Consider the following 19,195-nt stretch of genomic DNA (forward strand, 5'->3'; position numbering starts at 1 on the left):
CACTGCACTGTGTTTCCTTCTCAAACCCATGCAACACAATGAAATAGAAGGGACAGTTTAAGTGACCTCCTGCTAATAGCCCGTCTTTTTTTTTTTTTTTCTTTTTTTTTTTTTTTTTTAAATATTATTATTATTTGTTATTTCTTTCCCTCACCCTTTTTTTCCTATTTCCTCGGTGCTGGAAAGGCTTGCATAATGATTCTGAGTTGAGTGAAAGCTTTTCTGGCCCATCACTCTTTCTCCAGCGCTGTTCAGGAGGAAATGTTTAGGAGACAGTAAAGAAGCAAACATACTTACAGTGAACTTTTGTGACATCCTAGATTACTTCAGTCAAAAAGGTGAGGTTGTCCTGAGCTGAGCATTGGTTAGGTTTGGTACCCAACAATAAGCTGGTCCTTCATAAGGACCTATACATCTAAGAGTAGTCCACTTTGTTACTCAGTGCTGTTGTTTCCTCTTCTGAAGACAATACAAAATTGATCTCACTTGGACAGGATTTCAAACTGTAATAAATAAATAAATAAATAATCACATCAGTCCTATTTATATTAAAAAGGATTAATTTAAAAACTAATTAAAATATTACTCTTTATAAATAAAAAAAAAAAAAAAAAAAAAAAAAAAACTTACTTGTTATGAAAAGCAGGATAAAAGAAGATAAATCAGGATAACAGAGAGAAACCACAGGATAAGTATTTTCTTCTACACCGAGTCATTCTCCTAAGGGCTAATATAAAAAGAAAGTGCTCACTCAGCTTGACTGAAGAAAGTATAAAAAATGTGGAAGCAGGGACAGCCACCCAAGGATGGATATGGAAGTATTTCTTGGGCATGTTAGGAAGGAGAAAGTGTTGCTGGAGATGAAGCTTTTGAGAGATGTGGAAGACAAAGAGCTGGGCTTCTACAGGTACACTGACAATTTTAGGAAGTCTGTGATAAATTTGTGGCTGCTGCTGAAAAGAGATAGTAGCCTACTGATGAAGAGCACGGCAAACTAAAACATTTAGAACTTTCTCTATCCCAGCCTTTACTGACTCATCTGCCTCACAGGAAATTTTGATGAAGACACATGTACCCTTAGCATGTACCCTACACATGTACCCTTAGCAAAGGGGATCATTAAAGGACAAATTAATTCACCTGGGTGTATGTCATTTAATGCAACAAAATGGGATGTGACTGAGCATGTGGAGGGAACTGTGCTATATCATTGTGAGTCCAATCTATGAACTTTGCAAAATCACATGAGATGCCCTATAACTGGTAGGAGCTACTGGAATAGACATCAAGGACATTTAGGAGGGACATGCTCAAATTTTCTTGCTAACTTTCGTCTACAGATAGGCTTCATACGAGGATTAGTAACCTTTTTTTTTTTTTTTTTTTTTTTTTTTTTCAATTTTAATTAAAAAAATTAAAAGTTATACTGCTTTTTTTCAACTTTTAAAAGATTTTTTGTTTCTATCCAAACTTGATTCTTGTTCTCAAGTAGAGCATCTCTCCAAAGGAGGAAGGTGATTTTGTTTCAAAAGATTTCTTATCACACTTTTCAGTTAAGCCTTAGTCATAATACACAAGAGAATGTTATAGACTGATGTCAAGTTGCAAAGTGCTATAAGCATGACAAATCTTCACTTTAATTCTTAGAATTGATTTCCTTTTGAGGAGGTGTGATTTCCTTCTTTCTCTTCCCCTTGATATTTACTGACTGGGGAATGTTTCATATTTTTCCCCTATTGAGTAAAAAAAAAAAAAAGTATCAAGTACTCTTCCTGAATATTTTTTTGAAAATGCCACTTTTATAGCAGGAAACGAAGACATTTGTGTGCCAAGTGCACAGATGTAATGCCACTTATTTTATAAGAGAACCAGTCAAAAATAGAAAATAAAAACACTGAAAAATATGTAAAACCTTTGGGTCCATCTTCATTCGTCATTGAACATCCACAAAATCCAGGTGAACTTGGATTTTAATAAGTGTAAACTACGAAATATATATTGAACTAAAAATTGAACATCTTTAATTGCTTCTTACTCCTTTGTCTTGTATGTATAATGGGCACAGTTATTGCAAGGACTACAACAGGTTTATTGAAAATTGTATTTATTCTGTTTCCTAATATATATAACTATGTTGGGGTTTTCAGAAAGTAAATAAACAAACAAATAAATAAATAAATAAAAATCCAAGAAAATGCTTATTTATGTTTAACCTTGGAGTTCTTGCGTCTGTAATGAGCAGTCCTTCCAAGGGGAACAGCTAAGAGGTGAAAATCAACATCAAAACTAAGAAAATAAATTGCTAATTAAGTTAATAGAAAACTAAGTGGATGTCCCAAATCCAGTTTGCATAGAATAATCAATGCATCTGAAAATGAATCAGTGCAAGCATTACACTAAGGTATTCTGGCTGTTTAGTCTAACACATCAACTGCAATAACATGTCATAATGAAAAAATGAAAAAGCAAATTCATTCATATATTTAAAGTAGTAATTATGCCCAGGCATGAAGCAGAATGTGTAGGTAAATGTCTCCAGCTCAAGAATGGTGGCGCCTATAAGCTGAGCATTTTGTCCTTTTGGAATAATTCAGTGTGTAAATCCAGATTCTCCTTGTACTTAAGGAAAGCCACTGAGCATTCCTGGCAGTCCTCGTGTTGCAGCAGGTCACTTGCAGTGCTTAACTTAAACAGGGATATGTGTTCTAATGCATTCTTTTTTCACTGCAGGGAGCTATAAATGAGTGTAAAAAGTTCAGAGCACTTCCTGGAGGTGGATCACCTCACTGAGTAAGGCTCATTTATTGTAAAAGGCCATGCAAAATAATCGTCTAGTGTTATAATAGTAGTTTTATGAATGTTCTAAACCAGGAATACAGAACATCTGGGCTGTGATTTAAGTTATATAACAAAACATCTACTTCATGTGTCTACATGGGACCTAGAGGTTTTGTTTAGTTATCTTCTAAATATTCAGCTCCCTCTAAACCCAAAACCAGATAAAATGGAAAAACAGATAGTTTTTTTTTTTTTTTTTTTTTTTTTTTTTTTTTTTTTTTTTGTCAGTGGAAGCAACCTGTAGTCCATTAATTATATTGACCAGTTTTCAATTATCTATATGGGAGCTATGTGGCCTACAACTGCATGTAGATGGCTAAATTCAAGAGCCTTAATCCACAAATTCAACTCCACATAAGATTTTCACTGTATGTTCAGTCTGAAGGAAGGCATCATGGCCTTGTTTAGCTCCTATTGCAAAGGAGACAACCCCACTAATCATGGAATGGAATAGGTTTAGGTGATGATGGAAAGAGAAGAAGCTCAGGAAGGTTGGTGGAGAGACTCTGTCTTGGCAGGAAAGTCAGGGGGTGAGTAAGTGAGGGGGAGTATGTTTCTGTGCTTAGTAATAAGCACTACCCATCTGTAACTTGGAGACTTTGAGTATGGTCTCCAGTTTGTTATTGATCCAGGGGCTATCTAACGTGGTTGAGAGGCAACGACCTGGAAACAGAGACCAGATCTCCATTTATTGTCTCACCCAAACCAAGAAAGCATAGATCCCCTTTGGATAGATGTCTTCTGTGTTTCTACCCACCACTGCCCCACATCCACTTTCGAGAGGATGGAACAGAACATGGCCTAATCCACTTTAAACTATAGCTTGGCAGATAATAAACACTCCTGGGATGAGAGTGGTGAGAGTTTAGACATGTTGAAATTCAGAGTAAGCTCAAAGCAGAATCTTACCTTTAAGTTCCCTATTAGTCTGCTATTTTGGAGCTTAGTCTATGAACTTCTTCCTGTAGCAGGTGAAATATTTTGAATGATATATAAGAAAGCCCCTGGGTAAAAGATACATCATGAATAAATGATAATGGTCAACACAAAAGTCTATTCACAGGAAGTATTATCAATCAACATGAGTGACTATTGAGAAAGATTTAAGGCTGGGACTTTTAAAAGAGCATAAGCAATCCATTTTCCTTCAATTTTCAGGAAGAATTGAAGATATATATATAGCCTAAGATCTTTTTAAAATCCTCGCCTAAATTCTCAACAGAGTAAAAAATACAGGACTTGATATTGCATCCTACTGCTCATAGAAATGGTCCAACATTGATATGTGTATGCATTGCTTTATCAGACCTTCCTGCATCTTAATATCTCTGGAGAGCTGATTCTGTCAGGAGGATTCTGATCCCGACTGACTGTTGCCATGGCATTGCGTTATTCTGGGTTGTGATCAAGAAGAGCAAACAAACTTTAAAAAGAAACCGTCTTTAAAACATATTCTCGAGCTACAGTGTCTGAGACTAGTTTTTAAAAAGTAAACCTTGATTTTTCTAGAATGTAGTATTTGTTAAATAGATCTGAAAACCATATTCCTAACTCAAAATATATACAAAAATATAGGAAAATGAAGGAGGAGAAAATTGGGCCAATTATCCCTCCATTCAAAATTGTTCATTTTGATTTAATTGTATTATTCCACACTGACCTAAATACCCCAGCTCCTCTGTGAGCATTTCAAAAAGCAGAACTTTTTGTAGATTATGTTCCTGTTTTACTAGGTGTTTTTCCAAAGCTGGTGGGAGTCAATGAAAATGGTTTTGATATTACTGAACTTCTGAACTGAGTGCATGATAAAGAGTTTGTAACTATCTCCCATCCCATCCCTAGATAGTAATATAGTTCTTCTTTCGCACCTATCAGTATCCATAGAATTGCTAGTCATCTATGTGTACCAGAAGAGCTGCAGAAGGTTCTAGAACAGTGTTCTAAAACAGTGTTTTCCGTATGCAGACCCTGGTAAAATAAGTTGATCTTCTTAGAAGACAGAGTTCTCCTGATAGGAAGGGGTAAAAAATAAAATAATAATAATAATAAATGTCCTAAGAGAAGTCCTGCTGGTGTATTATCTAGGATAATGACCCAGAAGGATGCAAGAGTTTCAGCAAGAACTATTTAAAACAGTAAAACAATCAATGTGAAATTATTTGGGGGATGGAGGAAATTTAAAGCGAGTCTGTTATTTACAGAGGGATAATTTTTTCTGCCAAATTACTGAGCATGTTTTTCTTATTTCACAGGCAGAATTCACAGCCATGAGGGACCAATACATGCGAGGTGGAGAAGGCTTCATTATCTGCTATTCCATCACAGATCGTCAATCCTTTCAAGAAGCTGCTGAGTTTAAGGAACTCATTTATCGTGTCCGGCACACCTATGACATCCCCTTGGTGCTGGTGGGAAACAAAACAGATCTTGAAGAGTTCAGACAGGTAAGACACTTCTCTGCTGATTTTGGCTTGGTTTTGGCTACCTCAGGGACTTCTGCAGCATATGCTTTACGGCACCACTGAGAATTATTAGCACAAAATGAGGTTTATTCAAAGATCACACTGGGTAATAAATTAAGGATTTAGAAGTACATGTCATTTATATGTTATAGATCTGAAAGTAGTCCTGGCCAATCATATCCAAATGTTTCTCCCTTTCACTTGGAAAGGAACCCCATGATTTTCTTCTGAAGCCATATATACGTCCAATATGGAAATAGATTCTGTCAGGATATTCAGGAAAAAAAAAAAAAAAAGTTACCAACCATTAAATTCAGAATTAAATTCAGATCATTTTCATAAATATACTAGGTTTAATTAAAGGTTTCTCAAACAGACTGGAAAAAAAAAATCTAGTTAAATAGATGAATACATATGAGATTATATTTGCTTGAGAAGCCAGTGGTTATGTTATCATAGTTTTTGGATAAGACTGGGACACGCAAGATTTGAATTCACTTTTATCTGTATTCAGCCACAACCACCATAAAGCATTTGATTTCTGTGTCTGTTAGGGCATTGACAGTGGTGCTCTCAGAGTCTAGAATAACCTTGGCTCACTCTTTTCCTTTTGCTTCCTCTCCCCTTCCTCCTGTTTGTAATGATGTGTGTATGTGCAAGATGGAGTTACAGGGAGACCATGTTAGAAATGGCTTTGGTGTAACCAGACACAGCATAATAAATATTCTTCATCTTAAGCAGAAACTTTGAAAGGGAAAAGAAAAGACTTCCTTTATGGGAATCTTAAGAGGCTCTTTACATATGCTACGGTTGCTTTCAAATGATTGACTTCTGTGCAGACACACGTTACAGTTTAATAAAATGGTGTTTTTCAGTTCATTAGCATCTGTGCTCACATGATCCCGTCTTCTTTTTTCCACTTATCCTGTCACTGTTCTCCCCATTTCATTGTCTTCTCTCTTCTACCACAAGAAAATACAAGGCAGTATTAAGCCTGAAATTAGTTCTGAATATCTGATGATATGTGTTAAAACTTCACATCTGTTTCCAGATCATTGACTTTCTTCCTAAATCAGACTGTGACAAAACTTTAATGAAGACAATCTAGTTTCAGCTTATCACTCAGCTTGAGACCTTAAACAATGCCATGTACAACATGAAGCCCAACATCTGCAGCTCGTGGGGTACTTTATATACCAGGTAGGGAAAGGACATGGATTCAGTTGTTCAAGTGAGAGAACACCTGATCCCAAGAAAAATGGTATGTGATTGATTTACTTAGCATTATCTGTAGATAAGGTTTACAGGAATGCTGAATTCACTAAGTGATACAAAGACTCTCTTCCAGTTTTGTTTGGCACTACTTCTTTCTGATCTCATATTTTAATGAGTGTTTATATTTAATCAGCGTCAATGCATATAAAAATGTATGCCATATTTAAATGTTTTACATGCTTATGTTGATCTTGTCTGATTTCTCAAATGTGAAAATTAATGTGTATGAACGTCTGAATTGGATATCACAAATGGCCCTCAAAATGAAGGGGCTTGGGGAGGCTGTTGAGAATGATACCAGATACGATGTCTTTGAGATGTGACAGATGCACAAAAGTTGTTATATAGGACTGGCACTGGAAATCCTGCAATTCAGAATTGTGTTTCTGATTGTTTTAATATCTCTTCGTGAGCTAGGATTTAGGTCTCAGACTCATTTTTTTTTTTTTTTTTTTTTTTTTTTTTTTTTTCTGCCACTGTTAACAGATGTGACAAAGTCAAAATGGTTTTCTCAAATATTTTGTTATCTGTACTTTGAGTTGTGGAAAGGCCATACTTTAAAGAATAGTAAAATAATACAGTTCAGATCTTCCAATTCAAATAAAGCATCTGAATATTACTATGTCTACATAAGCAAGTACTATGAACCAACTCAAGCAGAGCTATAGTACACGTAAGTTTATTCTGAAGTCCACATTTCAGGAACTGAACTTTGGACTTTGGAGTTGAGCTCTACTCTAGGGCCATTGTTTGAATGCTTTGCAGGTGCTGAAGTGTATGAGGTGTGTTCCTGGAGCATATCTACACTTAACTCTCATCCAAAGTTTGGGTCATGTTCTTAGACCACTGCACAATTGAAAGCAAGGCAGAGTAAGTGGAGATGCTTAGGAAATACTGTTCAGAGTGCCTCTCTGATTGAAACTGAAACAATCATCTCTGTGCTCAGCTTTAAATGTGTTAATAGACTTCAGCAGTTCATTGCTTCAGAAGTGGGACTTGAGGTTGTGCAGTACATTTAACAAACACTGAAATAAATTGATCTATGCTTACCTGCTAGGTTAAACACTACCTAAGAAACGTGATGAAATGTGGGAAGGTAGAGTGAAAGGAATCTTTTCAGGGTCTTGTACTGTAGTCAGGACTTTAATTAATAGAGCTTGAATGTTCAGGCATGGTAGCCAGCAAACTCTGGGGTGGCATACAGCAATGAGCTGACAATGTACAGCATTAACATATCAATGATCAAACACCGAGGAACACAAATGTACCCCGTTCAAACTAGTGAGAAATGGTAGGTATCAGAATGCAATTAGCCAGACTGGAATTCAGCCAGGACACCAGGGCCAATATTGTTGCTTTGCTTAATGACATTTTTCTCCTATAGAAATCATTAAAGGCACTGTAATATTATTCATGGTATTTGGAAACATAACATTAAGTTCAACATTTGCTGGCATCATTTCCATTTAATGACAATTCTGCAACAATCAGACAGGCTGTAGGAGCTCGGTCAGACAAAGCTCTTGTTTGAAATGCAATCCAATACATAATACGATTAATGATGTATGTCTCTCGCCTCAAATCTATCAACAGGATTACAAGAATAAAACTAATCTGCAATTAAAATTTTGTGTTAGGAGGAACACTGCTGAAAACAAAACAGCACGCTTATTTTTAAATAATGTTTTTATTTTCTGATGTCTTCAGTGAAATTACTGTTGTCTTTAAGTATACCTGTCATTTCTAATGTCTCAAGAAACGGGTTTGTCTGTATGCCTTCCTTCCTAAAACAAGTTTTAATTACATCAGCCTAAAGAACTAAAGAATAACTTTTTTTTTTTTTTTTTTTTTTTTTTTTTTTCTTTCTGAAACAATGTAGGGGAACAACTGTGGAAGAGTTGTGGGAAAATAATAATAATAATAATAAAATCTTAATGCATATTCACAGAATCACCAAATGGCAGAATGCTTAATGTTGGCAGGGACCTCTGAAGGTCATTTGGTCCAAATCTGATGCTCAAGCAGGGCCACCCAGAGCAGGGTGCTCAGGACCACATCCGGGTGACTTTTGAAGATCTCCAAGGAGGAGACTCCACAACCTCTCTGGGCAGCCAGTGCCAGTGCTCCATCACCTGGACAGCACAGATGGGCTTCCTGATCTTTAAACAAAACTTCTTGTGCTCCAGTTGGTGCCCATTGTCTCTTGTCCTGGCACGGGGCACCATAGAGCAGAGGCCAGTTCCATCCTCTTTGCACCCTCCCTTCAGGTATTTACAGACATTGATAATATCCCCCAAACCTCCTCTTCTCCAGGCTGAATAGTCCCAGGTCAATCAGGCTCTCAGGAGAGCTGCCTCAGTCCCAGCATATTTTCATAGAACATACCAAATCTGGTAGTGAGTCTTCCTCCATCCTCCATTCCCTTTCATCTATCCATCCTGTAGCTGCATCTAGCCCTCTCAGACCTTATTCTGTCCTGAATTTAGAGATTCACTAGGAAAGTAAATGGGCTTGAGTGGTTAAGGTGTTCATCTGTGTTCATCTTTTGATTTTTAGCCATTGCTCTAAGAAGTATTTAAGTATTATATGTATTTTATCCCATAGCTCTTTGATGTAAAATAGGCCCTTAAGTGCCTGATTAGATGCCATTTGAATTTCAGTGCCTTCTTAAATTTAAAATCTTTGCATTGATAAATATCTGTTTTAATGTCTTTAGAGTATCAGAAACATTTAGGACCGGCTGATATGAAGTACAATAGATACTTTCACTTCAGCTCTGTTTTGTAACTTTACCCCAGATAGCACTTATTGAGGTTTAAAAGCTATTTAATGGTTAAATATTTTCTAATTAAAACATGTTAATCTTTAAAAATACAATAATAAACGGATCCTATTTGAATTCACACCATACTAAATCTAAATTTCAGTTTTTAATTAAAATATTTTATAACGAAGAAATGTAACACTGTTGAGAGACTGTTTGAAAAAAATATCCAGAAGGCCCTGCCTACTGACCATTGCAATATATTACATTCAGTAATTCAATGGGGAACTAAATAAATGAGCTCCTTTAAACAACGTGCTGTAACTCTGAGCTGAAATACTTTCTAGCTGCTTTTTCAAACCATATGTGGATGTGAGAACCCCTCTGGAAATTTACCTACATAAAAATTGCATAGCCTTCATGGAACACTTTTTCCTATATGCTATATGTGATCCCAGAGGAATAAACTATGGGCTCATTCAAATCCATGGATAGCATGTTGATGGCCGTTGAGACTAAGGTTATGAGGGCAGCTCATGCTTCATTCAGCTCTTGGCCTCTCTGGGAAGCTTGTCATCACAGTTGTTAGTTTTGCCAGTACAGTCTTGGTCCTGAAAAGAATTAGACACTTGTTTACTCTTCCACAGTTGAATTGTCTTACTGGCTTCAAGCACAAATCCAAGCAGGAACAGGGCTTTTGAAATCATTTTCGTCTTTCTCCCTCCCCCTACAACTTCTCTTCTTCAGTATGAAATATAAAACAATACAAAATTTGTCTTTAACATGGAACATTATCTATTTGGAGCACGTATTAATTACAGGTGCTTACTGCATACTTACAATTTATTGTATTTTCTTCAAAAGTTTTTATTATACCATAAGATAATTCTGGAATCAGGATTTCAGTAGCTCCATACATTCTCATGACCTCAAGCAGTTGCCTGCAGAATATTTTCACTTAGATGAGGTTTTACTCTGGAATTTGTTTGAGATTAGATGACTGGCTATCAGATACTGTCTGCATCAATTTCTAGATTTTTCTTTTTGACAGTGGCTCTAGTGTCATGCTGGCTACTACTAGTTCTAGTTTTGTATTGGCTAAAACCTTGAAATGTCTGCATCTGAGACTGCTAATGTGCTAATGCTTTTTTCTTTTTTCTTTTTTTTTTTTTTTCTTTTTTATATGAATAACTCTTCAGTATATTTCAGACATTACAAGTCTATACCTTCTGTTGCCTGGCTGAGACACTGAAAATAGTTACAGAACATGACATTATATTTTCCTTTCTTTTTCTAGTGCATAACAATGAAACACTGTTTACTAGATGTTCTGTTATTCGTATTAGTCATGTAACAGCAGTATACTGAACTTCTTACCGTAGTACCAGGATGAATTCATTTGTTTTGGGGATTAAAACTGCTCTCAAATTTATAAGTATCCTTTAGCACAATCAATTCTGTTTTTACTTAAGGACATTGGGATGGAAGAATCTCTATGCTGAAGCCTCATTTCCCATTTATTAGGCCAGTGCAGTACACAGAAACTGAAAAGTTCTGTTGTTTCTTCTCAACCTTCAAACTGTAAGTCAAAAGACATACATTTTCTGTTATTTACTGAAAAAGAGCAATATTAATCTGAGTTAACATTAGACATGCTAAAGTGATTAGACTAAATGAGTCCTCTGTAAATCAGTGGAGAGCTACAGGAAATATCCCGAGTCTTAGACATATTATAAAATGAGAAGAATCTTCCCCTGAAGATGTCTGTCTTTATGTCGACTCTAGAAAGAGGCATGGTCAAAAGTCTTCCTTGCCTTTATAAAGCAGAATTTGGATGAGCTTAAGAAAATTGTTTTTAATTGTCCTTTCAATTGAGATTCTAACCTGATTCTTTCTGTCGTGATTGTTGCTGCAAAGTCTAGACTAGAATCTTAAAGCAAACTCAACTTGCCATTGGTTTCTAATTAATAAAATCTAATAAACAGTCATTCTGAAGGTAGTCTTCCTTTCTGAAGACTGGAGTGAGATGTGAGCTATATCTCAGAGGTATTCTGGCAGCTTTACCCTAAACGACAACAAAAAGCATACTGGTAAGTTTAATGGAACCAACCAAAGAAGAATATGGCAGAGAAGAGAAAATTCTTCAAAACCATTTGAATGATGCATTGAAGTTTTAGATGAATTCATTCGTCCATCTAGACGTCATCATGGCTGTTCATTTTCTCTGGCATTCACGCAGTTATATTTTGCTAGCATGAATGCATGATGAAACTGAACTATGCTTTTAAGAAGCTGCCATTGTCACTCACATTCTCTTCTCTACATATTGCCTTACCCACATGATATAATATGATATTTTTCATTTGCTCTTCAAATTCTGAATAAAGTAAGACATTTTTGTTGTTTTGATGGATCTCTGACAGTTGTCAGAATATTTGGAACTATAACCACTGAAGTTGTCATGATGTTCTATTATTTTAGAAAACTGTCAAAAATTTGATAATCACTTTCTACATTACCAAAATATGTATCTGGATTCTGATATGTTCTTCTACACTTTTAATTTCTACTTATTTTTAATTGATTTTTTTTTTTTTTGACATTTCTTTCATACTGTTCTCTATCCCAAGAAATCTTCTGCATATCACTTAAATGTCATCTTTCAACATTAACCCCCAAACCCCACCCCTGTGTGCTTTTCTGTGCCAATGAGATTGTAAGAGTCAATCTGGCAGTTGTTGCCTCTTGGAATGAAATTAGATTATTATTAATTCTTCTGTCTCTAGCAAATGTTCATTTAGATATTGTTTACCTTTTGTCATTATCATGCTTTATATTTCAAAAATAAACACACAACAACAACAAAAACAACAACAACAAGACAACACACAAACCACAGGTTCATATTACCCAGGCTGCAATAAATGCAGTCAGACACATAAACAACTGTTCATTTCTCAAATCATATTTTTGTCAACCTCTCCGGAAATATCCAGTAAACTCCATAATCCACTCAACACAGAGCAGAAGACATTTGATGTGGACTAAAGTGCAGATAACAAAGTTCTCTATAAGAACAGTAACAGCATAGAACCAAGAGCTAAACTTCATAAATAAATACATAAATAGAATAAATAAATAAATACAATAAAGGCAAATAACTGGTTGTAGCCAAAGCATACAGGACTTGTAGTAAAGGGTGTACACTAAGGATGGTGGTGCAAGGCCACATCACAGCTAGGGACGTTAAACAGCAGCAGACTTTTTATTGTTTTAAAAGGCTCCCTGTACCTGCTACTTCCACCTGCTTTTTCTTCACCCTCCACCTCAGAGATTTTGTCCTTTTCATATCATAAGAATCACAGAATCATAAAATCAGAGAAAGGTTTGGGTTGGATGGGACCTTTAAGACACCCAGTCGCAGCCTCTGCCAGGGGCAGGCACACATCCCACTAGACCAGGTTGCACAAAGCCCCATCCAGCCTGGCCTCGAGCACTTCCAGGGATGGTGCATCCACAGCTTTTCTTGGCAGCCTGTTCCAGTGCCTCACTGCCTTCATAGTAAAGAATTTCTTCTAAGTATCTAATCTAAATCTCCCCTCTTTCAGTTTAAAGCCACTCCCCCTTGTCCTATCAATACAGTCCCTGACAAAGTCCTTCCTCAGCTTTCTTGTAGGTCCCCATTAGGTACTGGAAGCCTGCTCGTGGCTGAACAATCCCAGCTCGCTCAGTCTGTTTTCACAGGAGAGGTGCTCCAGCCCTCTGATCACCCCTGTGGTCCTCCTCTGGTCTCACTCTAATAGCTCCATGTACTTCTTGTTCTGGTGGTCCCAGAGCAGGACTCACAAGAGCAAAGCAGAGGGGGAGAATCCCCTACCTTGCCATACTAGCCACGTAGATCTTGGTTCAGGCCAAGATATGGTTTGCTTTCCAGGCTGCAAGCACACTTTGCTGGCTCATGTTGAGCCATTAACAAACACCCCCCTCCCAAAATCTGACTTTATGTGGCCATGTTTTTTACTCCAGCAGAAGAACACCTTGGAGGAGAGGTGCAAAGCTGCAGAGATATTCTCTCACCTCTAGAATTAATCTAGGTTGCCTCTCAAGGTGAATTTAGACTCTGAGATTTGTCTGCTTGGTCTGGAAATTTAGAGGTTATTTGCAAAGACTTTTAATGACTTTTCATTTGACAGCCACACTAGTGGGATCTTTCTTTCTAACTAAAGCAAGCAAATACTGATGGAAAACTACCTTCACAAGCATACTGCCTAGGGTAGAGCTTGTTTGTAAATTCAGAAATGCTGTTGGGTGACTCAGAGCATTATTATCAGAGGAAAACCCATTGGTTACACAGTGACCACACAAAACCGTACAGTTTGCAAGGAAACCCACGGTGGTATCATTTATTGGGTGACTAGGGCTTAGGTAGAAGCATGTACAGATTCTGGTTCTGGAAAGCAAGATTTGTGAGGAAGCTAATTATCCCTTAAGGACTTCCATAGTTCAGTTTTCAGCAGCAGGGAAAGGGGTAAGGAAGGAGCTTTGAGTGACCCACACTGATTCCTGTCCGGCTCCAGGGGCAGTTCTCCAAGAGCCTGATTGCAAAATCCCTTTTTATTTCTCAGTTTATTTGCTGCAATTTTCATCATCCTGTCTGTGACACCTCTTGCACACCATGTACAAGCCAGTTGTAATCCTGTTTTTAATACAAACAGGGGAAAGGCATGAGTGTAACACACGAGGCAGTACTAACTGGGCCACAGTTTTGCCTCTCCACCATCTATGCCTGAAGCAATGTGACCTCCCATCTCTCAAGAGTTATCCTCCTATTTTCTCCACAGGGACACATATACATGTAAGAGAATAGTGTGCAGTTGGAAGGTATCTTTTTTATATACATGCTGTTATTTTTACATGAGCAAAATCAATGTTTCATCCTAACTTTTATATATTATTTACTACAGTTCCAGTTCAGGAAGCTATTTAAGCATAAGCTTAATTAGAGTGGAACTAATGTATGTTCTTCAAGTTAATTTGCACTTGAGCAAAGATATTGCCCTGATATTGAGGCAGTAATGAACAACTTTGTAAAAAATGAAAGTCCCTTGGCAAAGTAGCAGATTAATATAGAAGGTAACCTTTACTGAGTGCATTGTTTACATAAAAATGTGAATTTCTCATAGCAAGGATAGTTTCTTGTATGTTTTTGCAGTAATAGCTCGAATTATTTGAAATAAGAAGCTTTGCCAGAATTTAATTACTTCTCATCATGGTGTCACAAATAAAAGCATGACCTAGCATTTATAGAAAATAAGATAAATCAGTTTTAATCACTTTAATTATCTTTTTTTTTTTTTTTTTTCACATGAATTAGGAAGTTAGAAAGATCTGTTTTTATCCAAACTGAACATGTCTAAGAATAGCAGCATGTTAATTTCACACACAATGAAGTTGTTTAAGCTGTGAAGTCTTGACAAGCAAAAATGAATAAATAAATAAAATAAAGCCCCAAAACCTTTATCCAGACAAATCAACCTAGAAAAAAAAAAAAAAAAAAAAAAAAAAAAAAAAGTTTTATATGCATTCTGGAATCTTCAAATCTCTCATACATAGTGTCCAAATTTTATAGTATAAAAGCTAATAGCAGCTTCTAAATCTCTGAGTAAATTGGTTAATATATCATAGTTAATGCAAGAAGGAATAAGAAGTTACCTATGATAAAATGACATCAAAACACATCACTAGAGTTGCAACTCAAAATATTAAATATTGGAATTCAGGTTTCTTTGTTACACTCATTAGTAGAATTAATCACACAATTTTGCAGACTCCAGACATAGGCTGGGAGGTAGAGGATGATTTTTTTTGATAGGTGTTATTTCAAAGTGGAAAAAGGATGGGGATCATTTCCTCTATTGATCAAGAAATGTTCTTTCTGTTTCCATGTTTATCTCAATTTCTCAATTTTACCACCTACTACTGTCCAAGAGATTAATAAAGAGAAAAATATATAAAAAATGTCTTGACCCTTTTTTTTTTTTTTTTTTTTTTTTTCTTTTCTGGTACAAAACTGACATAAATGTGTTGTTTTTGTTGTTGTTGTTGATGATGTTTGTTTGTTTTGGGGGAGCTGTTTGCATGTTTTAACAATGTGATATTCATCAGAGTATTCATCAGCACCATGGGCCACCATCTGAGTAGTTCCTTTGAGTAGTCCTGTCATATACAGTTAGTGACTGAAATTTTGAAATTGTTTTACATCTCCTCTGAGGAAGTGCGAGAGACAGTGTCTTTACATTCAGTGATGTTTGTCATTAACAAAACTATGAGACAATTGTCCTACTCTTTTCCTTAATGTGACTTAATGAGTCTGCTCTTACATTATTGCTAAAAGTTTGCCTTCATTTCTAAGACTCCATTCATTTCTGCAGTCCACAATTTCTTCCATCCCTAAAACTGAGGACTGCATGAAATATGTTTCTTGTTGTTGTTGTTGTTGTTGTTTAGAACCACAGAATCATAGAATATCCTGAGTTGGAAGGGATCCACAAGGATCGTCAAGTCCACCTCTTGGCTCTGCACAGGAACACTCAAATATCAGACCATATGTTTGATAGTGTTATCCAAATGCTTCTTGAACTCCAGCAAGCTCAATGCCATGACCAGTTCCCTGGAGAACCTGTTAAAGTTCCTGACCACCCCCTCAGTGAAGAATGTTTACCTACTAACACTGTCCCAGCTCCACGCTGTTCCCTCTGGTCCTGACTCTTTCGCAAGAGAGCAGAGCTCAGCACCATTGTGAGGAAGCTGCAGGTGCCCATAAGATGGGGAGAGAGCCTGAAAATAGTGTGATTGTGATGACCTGTCAGGAAAAAAAAAAAAAAAAAAAAAAAAAGGATAGAGTTATAGAGGTTATGGATGGATCAGAAGCACTTTGTGATCAGTGACACTGAAAGCACTTTCAGAAACCTTGGGCAGGATTTCAGACATGGTTGTGGCTGCAAAAAAAATCTTTCTTCTGCCCCTAGATAATTGCTGTATAAGACTTTAAAAGTATTTACCGTTACTGTAGTTTTGAATTTTGGCACAAAGTATTTCACTGCTGTATCTGATGTCTCTCCTTTTGCTAGGCTTTTGCACATCTTTTGATAAATATCTTCCTGCGAAGAGGAAGAAGTAAAAGTTCTGGAGGGCTCATAGATCTCAGTTCATTAATTACTGTTTTTCTGTTCCTAGCTGAAAAACATATGGTTCAGTCCTTTAAATTTAATTGGAAGGGAACCAGTTTGAGACAATTGCAAGTAAGCTTTATTCCTTGATGAACTGTATCTGTAGTATTGAAGTCCAGGGAAGTCAGTTGTGTTTTTTGTCCTTCACACTCTGTGGAATCTGTAGTATGAAGCCATGGTTAGATAGGACAGGGGTAAAAGTGTCATTGCACTCACTTATGAAAATCTTCTGTCTGAGGTGTTGGTAGTTTTCCAGAACACAATAAGTAAACTTCAGCTCTCTGTATCTCTGCACTGCAGTCAGAAAGAGTGCTACAGTCTCCAGGGCTGTCAACTTTGCACCATTTATGTCTTACAGATGTATCACACACACACAAATATGGCTTTTACTAATTTTGGAACAACAGCACATAAAAATAAGAATTTTATATTTGCTCTGATTGCCTGACATTTTCAATATGGAATGTCCATAAAAGAAAATCTGCTTTTTATGGAGCAGAGGTAAAATGGACATAAAAGAAAGAGAAGGTAATAAATAAATAAATAAATGGATAAATAAATAAAAAATGTAAAAGCTATAGAATAGTTCTGATCAGATTTTTTTAAATTCCCTCTTCACACTTAAATTAAAGGGTTAATGTTATGCCAAACCTATACAGTAGTACAGAAATCATCTTTGTTTTTGTAATTAGTGAGTTCCTTAACCTTGAGAATAGAATGTCTAATTTGCTTCTGAAGTGTGTTTCAGTAAACCAAAACAGGGTTGAAATGGTTATTTTCCTTCAAGCAATAAAAACAGAAAGACACAGCAGAAAGCCTAATAGTATTTAAATCACTGGCAGAAAATAATTTTATGAAAACACTGATATTTAGAGAGAAACTTAACATATAATGGTAATAAAAAATCCCATGGCATATGAAATTAACTAGTAAACTATTACTAATTAACTAGTAAGCTATTTCTAAGAAAGTTCTTAATGCCATTATCCATTAAAATGTTTTAAGCCTTCTGCTTCTTCAATGGTTTTGTTTATCTAGGTAGTGAATGAAAATAGACTGATGATTTAGGACATCTTCATTTTTTTTCTATACTGATGAGAGTATCATCAGCACACATGCCATCTTTCTTTCCTCTCTGTTCTCATTCTCATCAAAATTCTACCTGAGGTCTGTACAGTCAGTAATGTTCTGCCTTTACCTGCATCTATATCTATGGTTTTATTTTGATGACTAACGTACCAAAATGAAAGGATTTTATTATATCTGTATACAGAAGAGTCACTGTAAAGACAGAATTCTAAGGTGACTTGGAATGATAGAAATGTGGGGACCTAAAACTGAAAAATGGGATTACGGCATTAAGGTTAGTTCATTATTTATATCAGAATAAGAGTGATGGTCATAGAAGATCTGCAGTTTGAACATAAGCTTCCCCAAATATAGCATTAGGACTTCAGATTTGAAGGTTTCCCTAGTAGGTTATCTAAATTCAGTACTTAGACAGCTTATGAAAATCCTAGAAATAGTCTTAGAACTAACTGATAATATGAGTGGTAACAAATCATCAGGAACAGATGGTATTCTCCCAAGAGTTCTGAAAGGATTCAAGTATAAAATTGCTGAACTATTAACAGTGCTTAAAATGGAATCGGCACTGGGGAAATGGAAAATGGTTACTTCAGAACGGTCCAGGGAGCTACAGACCAGTAAATCTGACTATTGCCGGTCAAATTGATAGCTACTATAAGAAAGAACAGAAATAACAAGTACATGAATAAATACATTTTGCAGGAAAAAGTCCACATGGCTTTCACAGAGGTTATTAATGCCTCACAAGTTTTAGAGTTCTTTGATGAAGTTAACAAATATACAGAGAAAATTGGTATATTGGTCAATATTGGTATATTGGTATATTTGGTATATTGGTCAATATTGGTATATTTTCTTTGAATTTTCAAAAGTTTTTATGTGAGTAACTAAAACAAAATGAAGAGAAGGCATGATGTACTAAGTTAGAAAGTGTCAAAATGAAAAGAAACGAAGGAATAAACAATCAAAAATGAACTGTTAAAATTATCACTTTAATTTCATATAGATAGAGATATTCCTGAGTTAAACATACCCATTAGCAATTGGACAATAGGACGAAACATTTTCAATGATATTTAACTATTTTGTGTAGTAATAAAGTACAATTAACTATGGTGAGATGATATAGTAGGATTTGAATACATAAAAAAGAAGCTAGGCAAAGACCAACAGGTGTACTCAACAGCTTCCATGCATAGCTGCATGGAGTAAATTGTGATGCTTCGGTCTGAAAACGGAAAATTTTGACACAAGGAGAAAACCACATGAAAATTATAAATAAAGAAATTCTATCCAATACAAGAATTGAGAAGAATTCAACTGAAATCCGTTTAATCAACTTTAAAGTAAACAATTGAAAACACTTTCTTATGCAGTGCATTACTATATGGAATTTACTGCTGCAGGAATTATAAATGTTAACTTTATGTAAATATATGCATACATATATATATAATATAGTAATCCCATATATATATATATATATATATACATATATATATAGATATACATATATATATATATAAATCAAAACAGCC

At 35.8% G+C, this 19,195-nt stretch overlaps 1 protein-coding gene across 1 annotated transcript in view; it reads left to right on the forward strand.

The window, feature by feature from the left end:
• Positions 1-19,195, forward strand: part of RIT2 (Ras like without CAAX 2) — a 110,554-nt gene that overhangs the window by 15,650 nt on the left and 75,709 nt on the right. Inside the window, exon 2 of the mRNA XM_035309789.1 lies at positions 5,091-5,282. Within this exon, the coding sequence (XP_035165680.1) occupies positions 5,091-5,282 (192 nt within the window). The remainder of the gene's footprint in view (positions 1-5,090; positions 5,283-19,195) is intronic.

This window comes from Oxyura jamaicensis, chromosome Z (genome assembly GCF_011077185.1).
Source record: "Oxyura jamaicensis isolate SHBP4307 breed ruddy duck chromosome Z, BPBGC_Ojam_1.0, whole genome shotgun sequence".
NCBI lineage: Eukaryota > Metazoa > Chordata > Aves > Anseriformes > Anatidae > Oxyura > Oxyura jamaicensis.